At 56.7% G+C, this 19,333-nt stretch overlaps 2 protein-coding genes across 22 annotated transcripts in view; one reads left to right on the forward strand and one right to left on the reverse strand.

Annotated features, from left to right (window-relative positions):
• QRICH2 (glutamine rich 2) overlaps positions 1–3,887 on the forward strand; it is a 34,113-nt gene extending 30,226 nt beyond the window's left edge. For 19 of the 20 annotated variants that reach the window (XM_049113905.1, XM_049113899.1, XM_049113903.1 and 16 more), the window contains 5 exons: positions 360–563; positions 934–1,081; positions 1,466–1,553; positions 2,319–2,453; positions 3,664–3,887. In XM_049113905.1, the coding sequence (XP_048969862.1) occupies positions 360–563; positions 934–1,081; positions 1,466–1,553; positions 2,319–2,453; positions 3,664–3,851 (763 nt within the window). In that variant the 3' untranslated portion in view covers positions 3,852–3,887. Of the gene's footprint in view, positions 1–359; positions 564–933; positions 1,178–1,465; positions 1,554–2,318; positions 2,454–3,663 lie in introns of those variants that run through there. The other variant, XR_007412807.1, reaches the window with a different exon arrangement.
• Positions 3,888–6,615: 2,728 nt separating this feature from the next.
• On the reverse strand, positions 6,616–12,122 carry UBALD2 (UBA like domain containing 2). Of its 2 annotated transcripts, none has more exons than XM_025468085.3 (3): positions 11,762–12,122; positions 11,422–11,484; positions 6,616–7,781 (listed from the first exon to the last, which is right to left on the reverse strand). In XM_025468085.3, exons 1-3 carry the CDS (start codon positions 11,879–11,881, stop codon positions 7,461–7,463), a joined length of 504 nt encoding a protein of 167 aa, XP_025323870.1. In that variant the 5' UTR covers positions 11,882–12,122; the 3' UTR covers positions 6,616–7,460. The 2 variants fall into 2 exon arrangements, with proteins under 2 accessions (XP_025323870.1, XP_025323871.1); XM_025468086.3 differs by having other exon boundaries at positions 6,616–7,778; positions 11,762–12,107.
• Between the last annotated feature and the right edge of the window lie 7,211 nt (positions 12,123–19,333).

Consider the following 19,333-nt stretch of genomic DNA (forward strand, 5'->3'; position numbering starts at 1 on the left):
GCTGGAGAGTGGGGTCAGTGACTGTGCGGGGAGAAGGTCCTCCCCGTCGGGCTCCTGCCCCCCTCCCCTCTGCACTTCCATCTCTCAAGGATGGGGGTTCAGCAGTAAGGATGGTTTCAAACTGTGTTTTGGAGCCCTCGGGGTTCCAGGTGGGCAAGACTAGGTGCACAGGGCTTCTCCCCATTTGGTGCTTCTGCACTGCCCCATCTGTGGTCCCTCTGGGTGCTATGGGAAGGGCTCCTGCCCACCCACGGTCCTGTTTAAATAGACACAGATAAAGGGGTGGAGTGGGCCAGGGTCTGCGTGCGGGCTCAGGCTGGTGTGGCCACATTACCCCTCTGTCTACCTGCGCCCCACAGCCTAAAGCTGGGCAGTGCTCCCTTCCCTCGGGGCGACCTGGCGCACCTGGAGCGGAGCGTGGGGCGCCTGCGCACCATGCACTCCAAGATGCTGATGGACATAGAGAAGGTGCAGATCCACTTTGGAGGCTCGGTCAAGGCCAGCAGCCAGATGATCCGTGAGCTGCTGCAGGCACAGTGTCTGAGCTCCCCCTGCTACAAACGGTAGGACCACACAGACTGGGCCCCTGGCCTTGGGGCTCAGCTTCCCTCCACCCACAGCCCTGTGAATGTCTCATCCACCCCTGGGGAAAGGCCTGCCAAAGAGGGAGGCAGGGGGAGAGAGAGCGCGTGTGTGTCCGTGTGAAAGAGAGACAAAGGAGGGGCAGGGGCGAAGGAGGGTGTTGGTGGTCTTCAGGATGGTCCGCAGGGTGGTTCCTCTGCCCACTCCTTCACTTGCTCCTCCCCCTTGCTCCGGCCCCGGCTCGCAGAGACCCCCCGAGACAGCTGCCCCATCCCTGGCTGGCCGGCCCCCCACCGCAGGTGTGTCCCAGGTCACCCCAGCCATCCTCTCTGAACAACATCCTCCCCTCAGGGTGCCAGAAACGGCTGACTACACGTACTCGAGCGTGCCTCGGCGCTGCGGGGGCAGCCACACGCTCACCTACCCCTACCGCCGCAACCGCCTGCAGCACCCGTCCCAGGGCCTGTACCCCACCGAGGAGGTCCAGATCGCCATGAAGGTGGGGGGTGCTGCCTGCAGTGAAGAGAGAGGGCCCTGACATGACCCCACATTCTTGAGTCTTCTGGAAAAACCATGCAAGTCACCAGAAGGGCAGGTGACCAGTCCTCTGCTGAAACAGTTGCAGTTAAAGCCTCTGGTTCTTATACTTTGTTGGGAAGAACGCCATCCTGGCCACCTGCCCATCTAGCACGAGCACCCCCACCACGGGCCCTCCCTCCAACCCTGGCGCTGCTGGAGCCTGGGGGAGGGTTCTGAGCACCATTTGGTTTTGGGAGTCAAGAGAGGGCATGACTCAGGGCCCCCCCACCGGCCCTCGTGGAGGAAGGACGGGAGGGCAAGCTCTAGGCGCCACATAGTAACAGATGTGCCCCCACCTCCACAGCATGACGAAGTGGATATCTTGGGTCTGGATGGACATATTTACAAGGGACGGATGGATACAAGGTTGCCGGGCATCCTGAGCAAAGACAGTGAGTGTCCGGGTGGCCCAGAGACGCTTCCCAGAGACTCTTCCGGCGTCTTGCTCAGGAGTCCCTGGCAGTCTGTTCAGCTCCTAGAAGGCCATGGGGCTCCTGGGCCCTGGGTGCCTTCTTCCCCAACTACCTCCCTGATTCCAAACATTCAGGGCTTTGAATGCCCCAGGTCAGTGTTTGCAGGTTGGGGACAGCCGTCTAGCCTCAGTGGATAAGTGGGCATGTCACGGCCACATCCTTCTCGCCACCCTCCTTCTCATGCGGCCTCACTGGCTTGCCTGCCTCAGCCTGTGTTTCCTCCACCAGGGCCAAGTCCTACTCCTTCAAAACTCAAAATGCCCCTCCTGAGCCCCCTGCCACTGGGTGAATTTGCCACCCCCCTGAGGCCACCCCCAGTTAGCCAGACCTGCGGTGCCCTGTTTGTCCCTTCCTGCCTGGTCTTAGAGCCATGTGCACCTGTCTAGTCGCCTCCCCTCCTGAACCAGGAGCCCACGTCACAACCGGTGCAGCACCAGGCCCAGGGCTGATGTGTGTAGGTCCTCAGGGGATATCTGAGTGGGTGGGAGGGCAGATGGATGGACGGACATGAGAACGAATGGGGTGCTTAGGAGAGGCGTATCCAGTAGTTCAGACTGGGAAGGACCCCAGCTGAGGCTGGCTGTGGCCAACTGCCCTGCAGCCCTCTCCCCATCCCCATGGGGCCCCCCAGAGCTCCCATTCGGGGTCTCGAGCCTGACCCTCTGCTTCACTCTCCCCTGCCAGCCTCTTTCTCGGGGATGCCAAAGCACAAGGCCAAGCAGTCCCGGCCCCACGTGCACCAGCAACAGTCCCTCAGCGACAACAGCCAGCTGCCCTCCCGGCCTCAGAGCGCTCAGATGCTGGCCGGCAGCAGTTCAGGTAGCTTCCCTTTGGCTGGAGCAGCCTCCCGGGAGGTCTCACCACTGCCCCAGGCCTCTGCCCCTTGCCCCACCAGCCCCCTTTCCTGCCCGTGGCTGGTCGGTGCCCTTATTTCCCTGGAGAGAGGAAGCGCCAGGGAGCTGAGAGACAAGATGGGAGGGAGAAGAGAAAATATGCATCTTTGCTGACTTCTTGATCTGCGCCAGGGCTGGGGGTTCTATGTCGTCACTGGGTCCATCTCCCAGGAGAGGGACTAAGGGCAGGGTGCCTGGTGGTCCCTCGAGGCCCTGTTCTCCCCTGAGGGGCTGAATCCTGTTGAAAGTCTGGGGGCTAAGGGCCCCGGGGGTCCAGCCACACCTGGAGGGCAGAGAGGGATATTGGCCTGGAGCCAGGAGACCTGATCAGCTTCAAGTGACTCTGAGCAAGTCTCCCCGCTCTCCAGGGGCGCCACCCCCTGCCCTGTCCCCGATGCCCTCCCCACCCACTCCATCTCCAGCACTCAGTGAGTGCCCTGAGGAAGCAGAAGCAGCGAAGTGATGGTGCTGGTCAGGGCACCTCGCCTTAAATGAGGGTTCTCAGCAGCCAGGAGCTTTACACATATGAACTGATTTTAATCCTTATACCAACATTACGAGGTAGGGACCACTGTGAGCCTCACTTACAGCTGAGAAAACTGAGGCACAGAGAAGTTAAGGTATTTGCCCAAGGTCACACAGCTGGGAAGCCAGCAGCAGTGGAGTTCCGACCTAAGTTGCCTGCCTCCAGAACCTGTGCTGGCAACAGTGCGTAGCAGGCTGGGATGGACGATCCAGTGGGGGCTGTGACTGTTTTCTTGGGGGTCCTCACCTTCCTGCCCTCTGGCACTCCACTATCTACTGTCAGGTGGAGCAGGAGAGGGAGAGAGGGCAGTCTCAGGAAAATGCCTGCACCTGTGGGTGGGCACGCTGCCTCAGTAGTCCCTATACTATGAGAGGAAACCTTACTAAAGAGGCAGGCTCCTGGCCACTGACACGGGGCTTGATTATTTTTAACTCCCAGGCCTTGGAAAGGAGCTCTGCTTGGGAGCTTGCGTGAGGGCTTGCACTGCCCACCAGAGCCCTGGGGGGCCCCGCTCCCCTGGGCTTTGGGCAGCTGGGGAGGACCTGGCGGGCTGCGGTGGGCGTGGGGGCTGGGGCAGAGCCACCTGAGCCCCCCACGGCCCCTCTCACAGCTCCTTCTCAGCCGCAGAAAGACAGGCCCGTGTCCTCCGAGGGGCACCTCTCTCAGCCCAGTGTTGCCCACCCGCCCAGCCCCAACGAGATGGCCAACCTGCCCGCGGGGCCGGAGACGCACAGGGATGTGCCTCCTGGGGAGGGGCTCGAGGAGCCCACCCGGGGGCCGCGGTCCACAGCTCATTGAGCCCAGTTACTAATAAATGTTTAGGAAGAAGCTTGAGGTGGCGAGTGTTGTCTGGTCTTGGCTGGGGGAGATGGAGCGGAAGGGGATGGGGCTCCGCCAGCCAGGCACTGCCAGGCCACCCCCAGGTCCAGGTGGCCGACCTTCTCTTGGAGAACAGGTGGCACTTGTAGCCTGAGAGTTAGACCATGACCCCGCCCCCCCCAAAACAGACAAAGACGTCCTCCAAGGGCGCTGGGGCTTCGGGAGAAGCAGCAGAGGCCAGGCCCCAGATCTGGGAGCTGGCGGGGTTTGGGGGGTCAGGACCTGCTCTCACACCTGCCAGCTCTCTCCTGCTGTCCCCCTGACTGGGGCCCTGCCCTCCCATCTGGGGGGCCGGCCTAAAGGATGGCCTGGCCAACTGGGACGTTCCAGACACGATGGGGTTCATGGAGTCCAGCCTTGAGCCCTCCCGTGAGGCAAAGGTGAGGCTGGCAGCCGCCTGCTGCTCGGCTGCTTCTGGCTCGGGCAGTGCCCAGCTCCTGGCACGACGACCTGGGGGACCAGTGCCACCGGCCACCTGGGAAGGTTTCTGTTTGCAGCTAACCCTTGAGTGGCTGCTGCAGAGGCAGAGGGGCTGATCAGGGGCTGCGGGGCCTAGGCCGGTTCCGGCTCCGCTCCTCGCTCCCCAGGAAGGTAGAGCAGAAGTGTGTGTTGAGGGGGGGTTAGCCAGGTGACTGCCACTTGCCCAGTGGCCCCGAGGCCCAGCCTCTGTCCTGCTCCAGCCCCCTCAGTCCACTAGCACCAAACAGGCAAGAGGGCTGCCTGCTATCCAAAGTTCCTTGTGCGAAACGTCTTGGCAGGTTTGAGGGGACAGAGCAAGGCCGGGGGGCTGGGCTCAGCAGGTATGGAAACTGTAAGGGTCCAGCCCCTGCGCCCAGCCGGACCCCCAGGGACAGGGGAGAAAAGCCTTCCCCCTGAGGCCTCTGGTGCCCTAGAAGCAGCTTTCCTGTCTTCAGGTCTGTTCCCATGGGGGCCCCATCCCCAGCCCCCATCTCCCTGACTTGGTAAAGGGGTGTCTGACACAAGAGGCCTGCTTTAAGGTGTGAGGGAACAGGGTGACAAATCACACAGGAAAGGAAAGTGTGGCAGGAAACTGCCCAGAAAGGGTTTCTCCCCGGTCCCATGTGGGCAAAGGAGGGTGGGGTTGGCTGGGGGTGTCATGGGGTAGGGCAGGTGCTCCCCGGCGGGGGGGGGGCTTCCCCCTACTTTCCCCACAGGCTGAGATCCCTCCATGTTCAGGCGATGACCCAGTGCTCTGGCTGGACAAGAGGAGGGAGCAGCTGGAACCCCGGGGGCCCGGCAGGCACCCCTCACACCCCGTGCCCTGTGCTCCTCGAGCAGGGGCCAGAGCCAGGTCCAGCCCGCTGCTCCTGCTCGGGCTCCCTTGTCTCACCCTGCCTGAGAAATGTCAGCAGGTTGCTGGCTCCTCCATGTCCCTGGCCTCGAATCCAAACTCACCAGCTCGCAGGGAGGAGCAGGAGCAGGACAGCCCAGCCCTCCACGCCCTCGGAAGGACAGGGAGTGGAGGACATTCCCCAAGCGGCCCAGGCCAACCCCCATCCCTGCACCTGGGCCAGGCCCCCCAACCCCTCACCAGGTTGTGGTCCCAGTGTGGCCGCCCACGTCCCCTCCAGGGACTTCCCCTAGCAGCCCGGGAAAACACAGGTGGGCTGGCGGAGGGGGGAGGCCGGGAGGTGCCCCAGGGGTTTCCAACCAGGAAACAAAACTGAAAGGACTAACCCAGGCTCAAAGTAAGCCATCACATGCAGAGGGGCTGAGGGCAGCTGGGGGGCACCGGGGAAGCAAGCCTTCTGGGTATGAACCTCCAGGCCCAACCCAGAGTAGGGTCCCTTACGGTGCTCTGGCTGCTGAGGGAAAAAACAAGCCCCCCCCCCACATGTTGAAGAGGTCTTGGGGAGCAGGGGAGCTGCAAGGTAAGCCCCCCACACCCACATGTTGAAGAGGTCTTGGGGGGCAGGGGGGCTGCAAGGTAGCATCCCTCCTCCCCAGCAGGAGGCTGCAGGAATCCCAACCACGAGGCCAGCCACCACCCCCTCCAGCCAGCACACAGGCTCCTCCTGCTTCACCTCCTCACCGCAGTGCGCGATCACCTGAGAAAGGGCCCCATTGGGCCAGGAATTGCCAACACTGCCTCCGTTCTAATGGCTGGTGGCTGTGGGGAAGGTGGGAAGGGAAAGGCAGCCAGTCTCTCTGGGGACCCACCCTGTCTCTGTGGATCCTGGACAGCCTTGGCTGACCTCATGGGCACATCCACTCAATATGCATTCAGGGACAGGCTACCCCCAAGAGAGGACAGGAACAGAAGGGATGGACCCAGCTGTAAGATGTCGGAGGCGGGGCAGCTTGGGGAGGGGGGGTGCCATGGGCCACCAAATGAAGGAGTGGCTCCCCCCCACCGCAGACAAGACAAAGGCTCCGGGGTAAACGCCAGCCTGAGGCAGGCCACACAGCAAGGGTCAAGATGGGGAGAGGATCACAGAGATCTATCAGGCCCAGAACCCCCTCTCCTGCCCATACTCAGCTGGACCCAGCCTGTCCCATCAACCCCCTGGTCTGGACACCCCGTCATAACATCCAGACCAGCCAGTGGCAAGGAAGCCCATCCCCTCCCCCATAATCCCAACACAGTGGGAGCCCCACCAACTCTGTTCCCCAGGAGAGCACTTTTCCTCTCAAGGCAAATAAAGGCACCGCAAGCTTAGGGTAGTTAGAAAAGTCTCTTTAAGTTTTTAAATTAAAATTTCACCCTGGTGAGATGATTGATTTGGGAACTCAATCCAAAGGCAAGCTCTCCACTCTGGTCATCCATGCGGGCGGGACGCAGTGGGAGAGGCAGGGTGGCCGTGGAGAATCAGAACCCCCGCCAGGCAGAGCCGGAGCCTTTGACCCAAGCAGGCTCTTTAGTTCTGCACCAGCCCCGCTCATCCGGCTGGTGACAGGAGGCACCGGGACAGACAAGGAGCCGCAGGGCCGCTGAGGAGTCCGGATGGGGAGAGCTCGTGATGGCCAGGCCTCCACACCTCCAGCCGCAGGGTGCTCCACCGGGCGCTGGAGCCCCCGCCGTGGGACTCCCTGGAGTGGACCCTGGGGGGTCCTTGTGATTCCAGAAGGCGTGACCTCTGAGAGGCAGCCAGCAGACACCTCGTGACTACAGGATCACCCCCACCTGGCTTCCAAGCACCTGCCCTGGGATGAGGGGTGGAAGGAGTGCTGGCCCAAGGGGATGCTCTGGCCTTTCCTGGCCAACCCCAAAGCCTCAGCCAGCCAACCCCATTCTCACATACATTAGTTATATTTATATATTCATATATATTATAGTTATATATTAAAAAGAGAAAAAACTTGTCTGAAGAGAAACTCCTGAAGGACCCAAGTGGCTCAGGAAGTTTACTATCCCCCCCCACCCACAAAAATTCTTTTATAAAATCTTCCAGTGCGATCTTCAGGAAACCCCCGCCCGCCCCAGCTCCCCCCCTCCCCGGCCCTCCTGTGTCCCCACGGCCCTGGACTGCCTGCCAGCTCCAGCCCAGCGCCTGGCAGCACCCAGTCTCATCTCTGGCCATCCATGGCAGCCACGGCCTTCTGCTGCGAGCCCCCCTGCTGCGCCCCGGGGGGCCACGTGGGCTGCGGGTGGTGGAGGTGGTGGAAACTGTGGGCCGTGGGGGAGGAGGGCGGGATCCAGGCAGCCTGGTGGCTGGGTGGGGACGAGGCCCAGAAGGAGCTAAAGTTTGCCGGGGGGGAGCAGGCCACGGCCGTCATAGGGCTGTTGCTGCTCTGCAAGCCGTCGGAGGCACGAAGCTTGGAGAACATGGCCAGTGCGTCGGGGAAGTTGGGCGGTGTGGCAGGTGTGTTGCTCGGAGTGCACATCTGCTGGGAGAGAACACAGGTGTCGGGAAGGTTCCGGCTCACCCCCACCCCAGCTTTGAGCCGCGCCCGGTGGACCCGCAGAGCCCCCGCCGGCCCAGTTCCCAGTTGCGCGGGCAGCTTGAACGGACCCTTCTCACCCTGAACCAACACAAACAAAATATAAGGACAAACCCTGACGATTTTTATCAAAACCAAAGAAAGCTTCCTGGATGCCGGGCAGGGATGCCCGGAGGAGTGTCTGCCGCAAAGGGTTAATTCCAACCAGAGGCCAGGGTGTCAGATTCAAGTGAGGACAAGAGAGCAGCCCAGGACACCACCGCTTAGCGCCTCGGCCCGGGAAGAAACCAGCTGGCTCCCTCAGTAATCCGCCCTCAGATGTTCCGAGGTTGTTGGTCACAGGAAGGCCGCCAGACCCAGGGTCTCCCTCCTCCGCGACGGCCAGAGGAGGAGCTGCACCGTCTCAGCGTCTGGGCTCGCTCCACGCACAGCACCGGGCCGCAGGCCTTGGAGCCTGGGTCTTCATGATCTCACCTGTCACAACGCCCGGGCACAGGTGAGGAAACTGAGGCCCGGAGTGCAAGTCACTGACCAAAACACACCCGCTGCAGACTACAGGCTAAGAGGATGGGATTCCTGGGCTCGGGTTCCCGGGGCGGTGGGGGCTCCCAGAGCTGCAGGCCCCAGCTCCTCACTCTCTACCCAGCTCTGTGCTCCTGGGCTCCCCGAGGACAAAAACCAGGGATTTGGGGTTTGTGTGTCTCTAGCATCTCCCCCATGCTGTGTTGGTGGGATGCTCAGCCTGTTGGGTCCTCTCAGCCCTCCTCCTGGGGGTACTTGCAGACACCCCAACATCTGCTTTCTGCCACTACCCTGGGAGGGAAACTCCCCAAAATCTCCAGTGTCCCTCCCCCCACTTTCTGATCAGGGACCCGGGCCCGGAAGGTCAAGGGTGGGGTTAGGGTGCTGCAAGGGCAGGGTTAGGGTGCTGCGCCGTGACTGGCCCTCTCTGGATGGGGCCAGGGGTGTCACCCAGAAGTCTCTCACAGGACCATGGGGAAGAGGCAGCAGAGAGCAGGGCCCACACAAAGCCGGTTCTGACCTCACAGCAGCTTCTCCCTTTCCCAGGAAGCCACGGGAGTCCTTCTTTGAATTTCTCCTAATTTTAGCAACACCAGCCCCTCCCCCAGGCACCGGGCTGGGGGAGCAAGATTCTAGGGCTCTTCACCTCGCAGAGGGAGCTTTTAACAGCTCTGCAGTTAAATCCCAGCCAGAAATGGGGAGGGAGGCGAGTCTGTCCTGCTAACTGGGCCAGCACCCTATCAGCAGCTACGGAGCTCCACCATTGTCTTCCTCAGGGGCGGCCACAGGAGTCCCAGCAGGCCTGGCCCCACCCAGACCACTTCCCTCCTCCCTTCGCTGTTCCCCGCCCCCCACCCCAGGGCTGACTTCTCGGCAGCAGGAAACAATGAATGGGGGGTGGGGGTAGAGGCCAATTGCATCACAGCATCGTGACTTCCCCAGTGGACCGAGCCAGTGAGGCCTGTCTCAACAACCACCCTGCTGCAGAGAATGGCCTGGCCCGCCTGGACCAGGAGCATCCTGTGCCCACCTGGCTGTGTGGGCTCGGGCAAGTTCCTTAGCCTCTCCGAGGTTCTCTCTACTTTGGTAATAGCAGGGGGTTTGGACCCGATGTTTGCAAAGCCCCTCTAGTTCCTTGCTTCTAACAACTATGGATAGAGCTTTCCAGTCCTCAAGCACACCCAGTGTGTCCAGGGCACGTTGCTTCCAATCCAGTGCCTTGTTCCTCTTCTCAGTGCTCCCCAGTTAAAACCGGAGCACCCCTCACTGGGATGCCTCCCACTGTGAATGTCCAGGAGTTTACGGGACAACCATTTCTCAGCTACTCGTGCCCTGGGTCACTTCTGCGATTGCTATTATGCCATTACTGTTCCTGCTTTAAACTTTTTCCTTTGATTGATTCTCTCTCAAAAAAATTACAGACTCCTTTAGGGCAGGAACAGCATTCTATGCGGTGTATTGATGGATACACCGATTATAATGCCTGTTACAAAACCTGCCTTGAGGGAAGTTTTAAGAGATTATAATCCCTGGGTTCCTGGCTGGCTCAGTTGAGAGCAAGCGACTCTTGACTCTTCATCTTGGGGTCCAGAGTTCCAGCCCCATGTGGAGAATAGAGAGGACTTAAATTTCAAAAGTTAAAAAAAATGTGGGGCAGGGGGAGAGAGAGGGAGAGATTGAGATTGAGAGAGAGACACTCTGACTATACTCCCCTGGGATTTGCAGAGAAGGAACAAGGTCTAAAGGGGCCAGTCATCCCAGCTCCCCCCCGAGTCAGCCTCCCCGTTCATGGCATCACAGAATGGCTGAGCTGGAAGCCCCTGGGCTTTTTCAAATGGCCAGAAATTGGTGGAGCAAACCTCAAGGCCCTTTTGAGGGGGGGGCAGGGTGCTCCCAGGCTCTAGTGCAAGGTGGGAGCCAGAGCTTTCCCACCGTCAGGTACAGAGGAGGGTCTCCTAGAGATGACCCCTGTTGGTTTAAGGAACCTGGCCTTAGCCGCCATGGCCCCGGAGCCCCCACAATTCTCCCATTGTATTCCAATGCGTTTTTGTCTTTTGATTTGTACACAGCATGAGCCACTGGGAGCAAAAAGCCGGTTAAAAGGTCAAGACAGACCCTTCCACCTGTCCTTTGCAACTAGGTGAAAACAGGGCACCAAGGACAAGACAGAGCAGAGCGACCATTTGCAGCTCCTCCAGGAAGGGCAGCAGCTCTGGGAAGGGAGGCATGGGCAAGGACATTAAGTGTTAAAAATGCCAAAAATGCACTCCAAAAGCCACAACAGATCTCCTGGGGAATAATGTCTTACAATCCCTATGGCCCAGGCCAGTCCCTCCTCCCCCAGCAGGGCTAATAGGTAACTAGGGGGGGTGGGGAGGGGAGGGGAAGGCATTCAAGCCTCCAAAGCAAAGCGATGTCCCCTGCCCCTGGAAGGCAGGACACCCCACTGAACGGGAGGGCAAAGGCTCAGGCCGAGGGGGGCCGCGGAGAGCAAATCGGGACCTGAGGCGCTCGGTTTCCCCGTACTTTACAGGGTCTTCACCTCCTGGGATCACATGCAAATTCCCGTCCTGATCTTGTCACAGTCCGACCGTCCTCCGCGCTCAGGGCACGTCCCTTTCCCAACAACAGGAAAGAGTGAACGTACCTCTCTGGGTAGAGCCCCGCGCCCGGAGCCAGGGTGGATTTGGCCCTTTCCTGTTCCCTGCAGCGCTGCGGGGGGGGGGGGGGGGGGGAGCTACCGCCCCGGGGGCAAGAGGGGGCTCCCCGCAAACGGACACCCCGGGGCCCGTCCCTGGGCTTCCCAGGTGCCCCAGGCGACGGGTCGCATCCGAGCCCCCTCCGCACTCCGGGGCGCCGGCCCCCCCGCCCGCCCCAGGTCGCGGGTCCGGCCGCCCGGGAGGCAGGGCCACCCAGCCCGGCGAGCCGGCGGCCCCGGAGCCGCTCTTTCCTGGAAGACATTTTGGCTCTTTGTTTACATCGCGGCGCGGCGCTCCCCGGCAACATGGCTGTCACCGCCGGCGGCTGACAGCGCCCCGCGCCCCCGGCCCCCGGCCCCACTTACCATCTGGTGGTGGTGGTGGCCGTTGGGAATGTTGGTTTCTTGGAAAAACGTGCTCAGGGCGGTCTGCGGACACACACGGCGGCGGGGCGGCGGTTAACGGGGCCGGGCCGGGCGGCCCCCTCCCTGCCTCCCCCCCCTCCCGAGGTCCCCCCGGGCCGCGCGGCGTTGGGGTGCGTGCTGGGGGGTCCCGCCCGCAGGGCCCTCCGCGCCGCCCCCGCCCCCCCGCGCGGCCGCCGAACGCCCCGCCGGGAGGCAGAAATAGAAGCCCCGCGCCCCCCCCGCCCCCGCCCGCCCCCGCGCCCCCGCGCCCCCGCGCCCCCGGGGCCCGGCCAGCGCGCACCTCGAACTGCCAGTGGGCCGCCTGCAGCAGCTGCTTCGCCTGGTCGGCCGCGCAGCCCGCGGCCAGCACGAACTGGTTGATCATGACCTGGTGCCGCAGCTCGTCCATGTTCACCGACATGGCTCCGGCCGCCGCGCGATCCCGGCTCGGCGGCCGCGGGAGGCCGGCCGCCCTCGGCTCGCGCTCGCCGCCCCCGGAGCCCCGGAGCCCCGCCGCCGCCCGCCCGCCCGGCGAGTGTCCCGGTCCGGCTCCCGCGGCCGCCGACACCACAAACAACGGCGCGGGGCGGGGCCGGTGTCCCAACGTTCGGGGGCCGCGAGCCGCCGCCGCTGATTGGCCCGCGCCGCTCGGCCTGCGCCCGGCTCCGGTGCGGACGTTCGATTCGAATCCTGCGGCCTGCGGCCCGCACTGTTTCTCTTTTCGCCCGGCCGCGCCCATTGGCGGAGGCCGGCGCCGTGGGGCGGCCCCGCATTGGCCGGCCGCTGTGTTTTGGCTCGTCCGGGCTCGTGATTGGCCAGGCCCGGGAGTTTGGGGCGGGGCCGCGCGCGCTGATTGGCCCGCCGTGCGCCCGTTTGAACTCAACTTGAAAACCTTGAGTGTCTGCTGATTGGCCGAGCGCCCTGTGTTTGCTGTTGTAGGCTTGGGGGTGGTGCGGCCAAGTTCATTCATTACTTCATTGAAACTGAACATGCTCAGCTGGAAAAGCAAGACAGAGTGGCTTTGACTCATTTCCTCTGAAAGATGTGGTCATCTCGAGAAGCAGAATGATCAAAATAGAAAACAGAGAGTTTGCAGCTGCTCGAGTCTCAAAATTGTTTATTTTTTTTTAAACTTTCAAGCATCTCTCCCCCCCCACACACACTTTTTCAGCCTGTTATAGAAATAAAAGCTACCCGCTTTCTACCTCCTCTTGATCACTACCATCCCCACAGGCCAGTCTCTTTCTGGTTTTCAGACCAAAAACTTTGCTCTCATTGGCTCTCAAACCCCAGCCATTTAAAAACAAGATTTGTTTATATGCTCTTGAGCTTCCATCTTCTGGATAAGGAAGTGACCTTCGGGGGGCGCCTGGCTGGCTCAGTAGGAAAAGCCTGTGACTCCTGATGTTGAGGTTGTGAGTTCGAGCCCCATCTTGGTGTAGAGATCATTTAAAAATAAAATCTTTAAAAAAAAAAAAAAAAAAACCCCAACGATTTGACTTTCTGGGCTTTGTTTGGGAATTGTGGGGGTGGAGAAAGAGCTAGGAGTTTAAGCCGACTGAGGAAGAGGTACAGAGGTCAGGAAGGTAAATATTACTAGGAACTCAGCATTAGAATTGGTTTCTGAAAAACTTAGTTTTGGATCTGAAATACCAATCACACAGTATATTTAAATTACCTAAGGGTCTGCCAAATAAAGAGGCTAAAAGATAGCAAGCCATGGTTCTATTTTGATTTTGCCTAGAGTGAATTAAGTCTCTGAGACAATAAAAAATAAAATGTAAATAAGAGAAACTACACCCAACGTTTCTGTACTGATGAAAAACAGCCTCAGGCTTTGTAATGAGCTTATCTCATTTAGTTAGTCCTTTTGTTTGTTTGCTTGCTTCTTTGTTTGTTTATTTTGAAGAGGAAGGAGTCAGCTTTTTGACTGTTTCTCTTGCCTTAATGAAGTGCATGCACGTGGGCTGAGACCCGGAGTGTGGCTGGAGAGCTGAGCACAGCTTGCAGCCCTTCCCTTCCAGTAATTGCAAGGTGAAAACAAAAGTGAGCAGCCAGCAGCCTGTATTGCTGGGGAGCTCAGGCCACAAGCAGCCCCAGAACAAGGAAGTACTGTCATCGTGGGGCTCCGGTTCTCACAAGTACATACAGGTGGCAAACATGCCAGGACCATGAGTAGTAGGATTTACCTGGGCAGAGGCATTTTAGCTTTCGGGAGCCCTTGGGTCTTAATTAAGAAATTCTCCAGAAAGAAAAGCATCCTGAAAATGCCAAAATTGCCAAACCTTTTCCTCCCCCTGGCTATCAAGATGGTTTATTCTGAAGATTTCTTTAATGTTTACCATTTGCAGGTATCATTATCACAGCTGTGGGCACCTGGGCAAGGTGTGGAGGACAAGAACCCCAAGACAGAGGGACTCTGGTTCTGTGGGCCTAAGGTCACTCTAGGCAGAGAGAGAAGGAGAGCAACAGTTCTGTCTCTGATTTGTGGCCGCCGGAGGTGGAAATGCTCAGTCCATACTTTGGCTTCTGAGAATCTGGTTGGAGATGAATGGGGGTAGGGCTTCCCTTCTCAGGCCAGCTTACATAGGAGTGTCCCTGTCCTGGGAGCGCAGAGAGAATGAATGAGGTCATGTTTGTAGAGGGCTTTGAGCTGCTGGGATGAAAGCAACTCTCCCAGCACGAGGTATTATTAACCGAAGGTATCATTATTTTAATCTGAGAGCACAATGTGCAGCAGGTAAAACAGAGCAATAAAAACATGCCCATTAAGAACAAGTAAAACAGTAGTAGCCTCAGAAGGAAGAAAATCTTCGTGCCATCAATGGCCTGAGCTACAGAATGAGCCATGAGGCAGCACCTGGAAGAGAGAGTCTCTTCACCAGGGTTTCCTCTAGCGGTTCCCAAAGATCTTGTGCATGTAAGTAGGAGAGTGGGTTGCTGAGACAGGCGACAATAGCTGGACCACAACAAACCACCACCGCCCACCAAGCACTTCCTGTGAGCCAGGCACCTTTCTAAGAGTTTAATGTCACTGAACTCATTTCAGTCTTCACAACAATCCAGAGTCCCATTTCACAAGCCAGGCGGCGAAGGCACACTGGTGGGGAGGAGCCTCCCCGAGGTCACAGTACCAAGTGGCGGGGTGAGGTGTTGGCTGAGTCTAGTTCCAGAACCTCGAGGTTACCCACAGCACACCACCTTCCTTTGTGCTGGAGTCGTTACCTTTTCCACACACGGGCAATCGAGGCCCCTGGGGTTTGCAGTGGGGCTCCTTGAAAATGAGTGAGGCCTCCATGGGGGATGGGGCCACCTGCTGTCTCGATAGCTTCATATTTGTTTCCCTACTGCTGCTTCAAGTTGCTAGGACAAAGGGACAAGTGGCCAGGAGAAGGGGAAAGAAGTTGGGGGAAGGCGAGGGAGGGTGGGATGGATGCCCAGGGGGCAGTTGGCTGAGGCTGGAAGGTCCAGGCCCAGGAAGGGGGGCTCAGGTGCTGGCAGGTGGATGGCTCCCTTCCCCAGTTGGACTTCCAATGCTACTGCTAGCTTTTGTTTGCTTAACGCAACCTGTTTTGTGCTACTACTTTCCAGTGAAAATGGATGCTATTTCTACTAAATAGTGGGTTAGATGCACCTTGCTGCTTCGGAGCATTAATTTTTTTCTAGTCTTTCTCCTTAAAGAGAATGGGGGCTAGTGCAGGAGTGCTTCCTCTACTCCAGGCAAATCCCAGTTCCCCTCTGTGATAATTGAGATTTATGTCTATTGAGAATGTACTATGAACTCAGCTCTGTGCTAAATCCTTTGCTTGAATTATCTTATATAATACAACAACCTCGTGAGGTGGGGACTGTGCATATCCCCAATTAGGAAGTGAGAAAAGCAGGGTCAGAGAGGGTCAGTGACTTGCTCAAGGGCACTTGGCTAGCTCAAGGTGGAGCTGAGCTCTGAACTCAGGTACGTGTGTTTGCACCCAAAGCTGGTGCTCTTAAATATCATGTTCTACTTTCTCTCCCTGCCTCCCCCCTGGAATCCACCTTATCTTCTCTTCTCCCTCAGTGTTACTAAAGAGACAGAAAAGGGTGTCTGTGTTGTGGGAAGCAGCAAGAAGGTCAAAGCCATTTCACAAGTGATGAGTTCATGCTGGTTTATACCAGCTCCATTTTCACCAAATATCACATGTCCCCCAAGGGACAAAGGCCATACCACTCCCAACACAGTTAATGGCATTTCCTATAAGCAGCGCTGGTGGCCTGTACTCTCTGTCCTTTGTCAGCCTGGTGATAAGGTGGCCCTGTCTCTGATTGCCAGGTGTGTCTCATGGTAGGTGAGTCTGAGAAACTTTCGAAGGGACGCCAGAGGCTGGGTCTTCGCCCAAGGGGAGAGAAAGGCAGGGTAGAGAGGCAACTTTCTTTTTTTTTTTTTTTTTTTTGAGAGGCAACTTTCTAAGGAAGGTTCTTCTCAGGGGCCTTCGATTGTCCACTGGGACTCAGGCTCCTGGCCACTTTCGATGGTCTAGGAATTGACTGGCATGGAGCTGGGCCTCTGTGGCCTCACCCTTGCGTTCAAAACACAGAAGGTCCGTTGCTGTGGCAGCTGCTGACTTCAGGTTCTGTCTGGGGCAGCCTTCTTACCTGACCCACCCTTTTTTTTTGTTTTGGGTGTTTTTTTTGTTTTTTGTTTTTTGCTTTTTTTTTTTTTTTGAGAAATACATACACACCAAGAGTTTGTGTATAACCTATGCATGGTTTGAGGAGCAATGAGCAATCACCCACGTACCCAACATAGAACTTAAGATGTCCAAGGCTAGTACCTTTGAAAGCTCTCACATGAGCCTCCCCAAAAACATACCTCCCTTTCTCCCCAGACTCACTATCTTCAAATTTGCATTAATCATTCCTTTGCTTTTCTTTGACATGTACTTCTGTACATATATATCTCCAAACAATGCACCTTTGCGTAGGTGGCTCACCCCTTCTGTGCCCCATCCCTCTCTCCAGTAACTCTGCTGGGTGGGCTCCGTGGAGCTGCCCTTACCAACATGGGTCTCTCTTGCAAACAGGGCTGGCTCTCTTGTTCTCTTTTCCATGAGCCCAGACAGCAACTCTGGTCCAAACTAGCAATCATAGGTGGTAAGGAGATAGTCAGGAAGGTTGCTTGGAGGAGGAAGAAGTAAAGCTGGCAAGGATTGAAGTAGATAAAAAGGAGAATGAAAGGAATTTTCAGAAGAGGGAACAGTGAGAACCAAAGCCCAGAGTTACTTTGTTTTTTTGTTGTTGTTGTTGTTGTTTGTTTGTTTTTTCAGAGTTACTTTGAAAGCAAGTTCATAGCAAGGAATGTTTAAGGCATCTGTTGGGAGGTGATGAGGTGGGGGGGACACTAAGCTCAGGCAAGGGTTAGAGCGGATCTCCTCTGGGCAGTGGGGTAGGAGGGGGTGGTTAGTATCCTTTCCTTAATCCCCCCCAAATGCCACATGCTTTCTGAAGTTGGTGCAGCAACTCCTCAAATTAATCAGGTCAGGAGAAGTTATGTTCGGGTAAGTACAGTCCTAAATTCTTACTTCTCACCAATACGAAGTTTGCTGCAGTTTGGTGACTCTCAAGAAGAACTGCCCTCTGGGCAATGACGTGATGACCCAGACTGTGGGAGTTTCCACGATCTTTAGCTGCCAGTTGGTAAACTCTAGCCCTTGGGTGGCTGCCTGTTTTTATAAATAAAGTTTTATTGGAACACAATTACCCTATTTGTTTATGTATTATCTCTGACTGCTTTTGTGCTACAACAGAGCTGAGTTATTGCAGTATGGATCACAAAGGCTGAAAGGTTTCCTATCTGTTCTTTGTACTTTGGGGAACATGCCAGAAGGCAAGAGAGTGCTGAAGAGTCGAGCCTTGGCAATTATGTGCTTTAGCCCACAAGTAACACATCTCTGTTCACGGTTCCTTGTCCAGAAGAATCACACGGCCTCTCCTAACCCAGGAGGAAGCAAGAAAAAGAGGAGACCAGGGTATCAATGACAATATTAACCAACTAAGTCCCAGGCTGTGGGGCAGTGACAATGAGCCTATTTTTACCTGCTTATCTCTAAATCCCAGAAGTGCAGAGGGAATTTACTTGGCATAGGACTCAGCAGGGCATAGGGCAATGCTGGAGAGGCCTGGAGTTTCTGATGAGATACCGTTTGAGGTTTCAGGAATTTTCAGGAACACAGGAAGTCAGGGCGAGTCCTGGAAGAGATGCGTTTGGTTAAAATAAAGTTCCTCATCTTTTTTTTTTTTTTCTGCAAGTTTGGCAGTGATGGGTGCCCTTCTCCTTCAGAAACACAGGGCGCCTTGGGATGTGTGCTATTTCCTGACCCCAAAAGCCCAAGCCACACAGATCATTTTTTTTGACCAAGCACGGGGGCTAGAAATAAACACAGGGCAGCGTTCTGTGTGAAGAGGAAGGAAGTATTTACTGAGAACGAGAGCACCGGGTTGTACACAACAGAATTGGGAAACCACCAGAATGTGCCTCATCGCCAGCGTTGCCCATGCCTAGCATGGCCCTGGGGCCTGAGGACAGTCAGAGAAAATCCTGTATCCTGCCTTCTGGGAGCCCCAAGGCAGGGCTGCCCCACTGAGCAGACTTTGTATGGAGCCCACTCATCAGAAGGGCCTGCTCCAGGAGACAGGGCGTCTGTCTAGGCCCCAAGGCAGTTACAAAGCCCAGGGCATATATTTAGAGTTTATAGGAAGGTAGGTTATTCATCTGCCAGAGCTCTTGGAGAGAAGTTAAGGCCAAAAAGGATTTCTGTAGACAAGAGGATGCAGAGCATCAAAGAGCTTGTCAACAAATGGTCCTAATTCAGATAAGAAGATGATGTAGAAGGAAGTGGGTAGGCTAAGGAAGACAGATTAAACATGGAGGGAGGCAAGGCGGAGGTGGGGCTGGAGGGACATCTCCATGCTTTGCCCTTTACTACTGGAGCCACAGCAGACAGAACTGTTCAGGGGGGCTTGGGACTCAGAGTAACCTCAGGCAAGTTCCTGCTCCCTATACCTAGTTGAGGGAGCTTCGGTTTCCCCATCCAGGAAATGAGAACAATAACAATGCCTATCTCTTAGGGTTGTTTTAAAGATTAAATGAGATAATCGATTCAGAAGTGCTTGGATGGAGTGATTGCTCAAAAATGATTCTTCTTGGGGTGCCTGGGTGGCTCAGTCGGTTGAGCGGCCAACTCTTGGTTCTAGCTCAGGTCATGATCTGGGGTCCTGAGATGGAGCTTTGCATTGGCTTCATGCTCGGTGGGGAGCCTGCTTGAAACTCAATCTCTCTCCTTCCCCCCTGTGCCCCTCCTCCTGTGCACACATCCATGTGCTCTCTCTCTCTCTCTCTCTCTCAAATATATAAATAAAAATCTTTTTAAAAAATGGTTATTCTTTGGGGCACCTGGCTGGCTCAGTCAGTAGAGTATGCAACTCTTGATCTCGAGGTTGTGAGTTTGAGCCCTACACTGGGTGTAGAGACTTTAGAGACTCTTTAAAAATTAAAAAAGAATCTTTAAAAAATCATTATTCTTTATATATATATATCTCAATAGCCATAGGCACTTACATATGGGAAATGATGTATCCAGACCTTTGGTTGGCTAGGGTGGGGTGGGAGGCAGGAATTCAAAGAAACCAAAGATCAGGAGTGGCAGGTAAACCGGCTCAGAGAGTGGGTAAAGCCCTGATGGGCAGCACTTGATGGTTTCTGTGGTTTAAATAGTCTCATTATGGCCAATTTCAAGCTACCAACAGTTTAACAATTGGCTGGCAAAAGTCCTGAACAATCAGCTTTAGAGACCAGGCCCCAACCCAATGAGCTTTCTCTCTAGTTAGCAAATGACTT

Source organism: Canis lupus, chromosome 9 (assembly GCF_003254725.2).
Source record: "Canis lupus dingo isolate Sandy chromosome 9, ASM325472v2, whole genome shotgun sequence".
Taxonomy (NCBI): domain Eukaryota; kingdom Metazoa; phylum Chordata; class Mammalia; order Carnivora; family Canidae; genus Canis; species Canis lupus.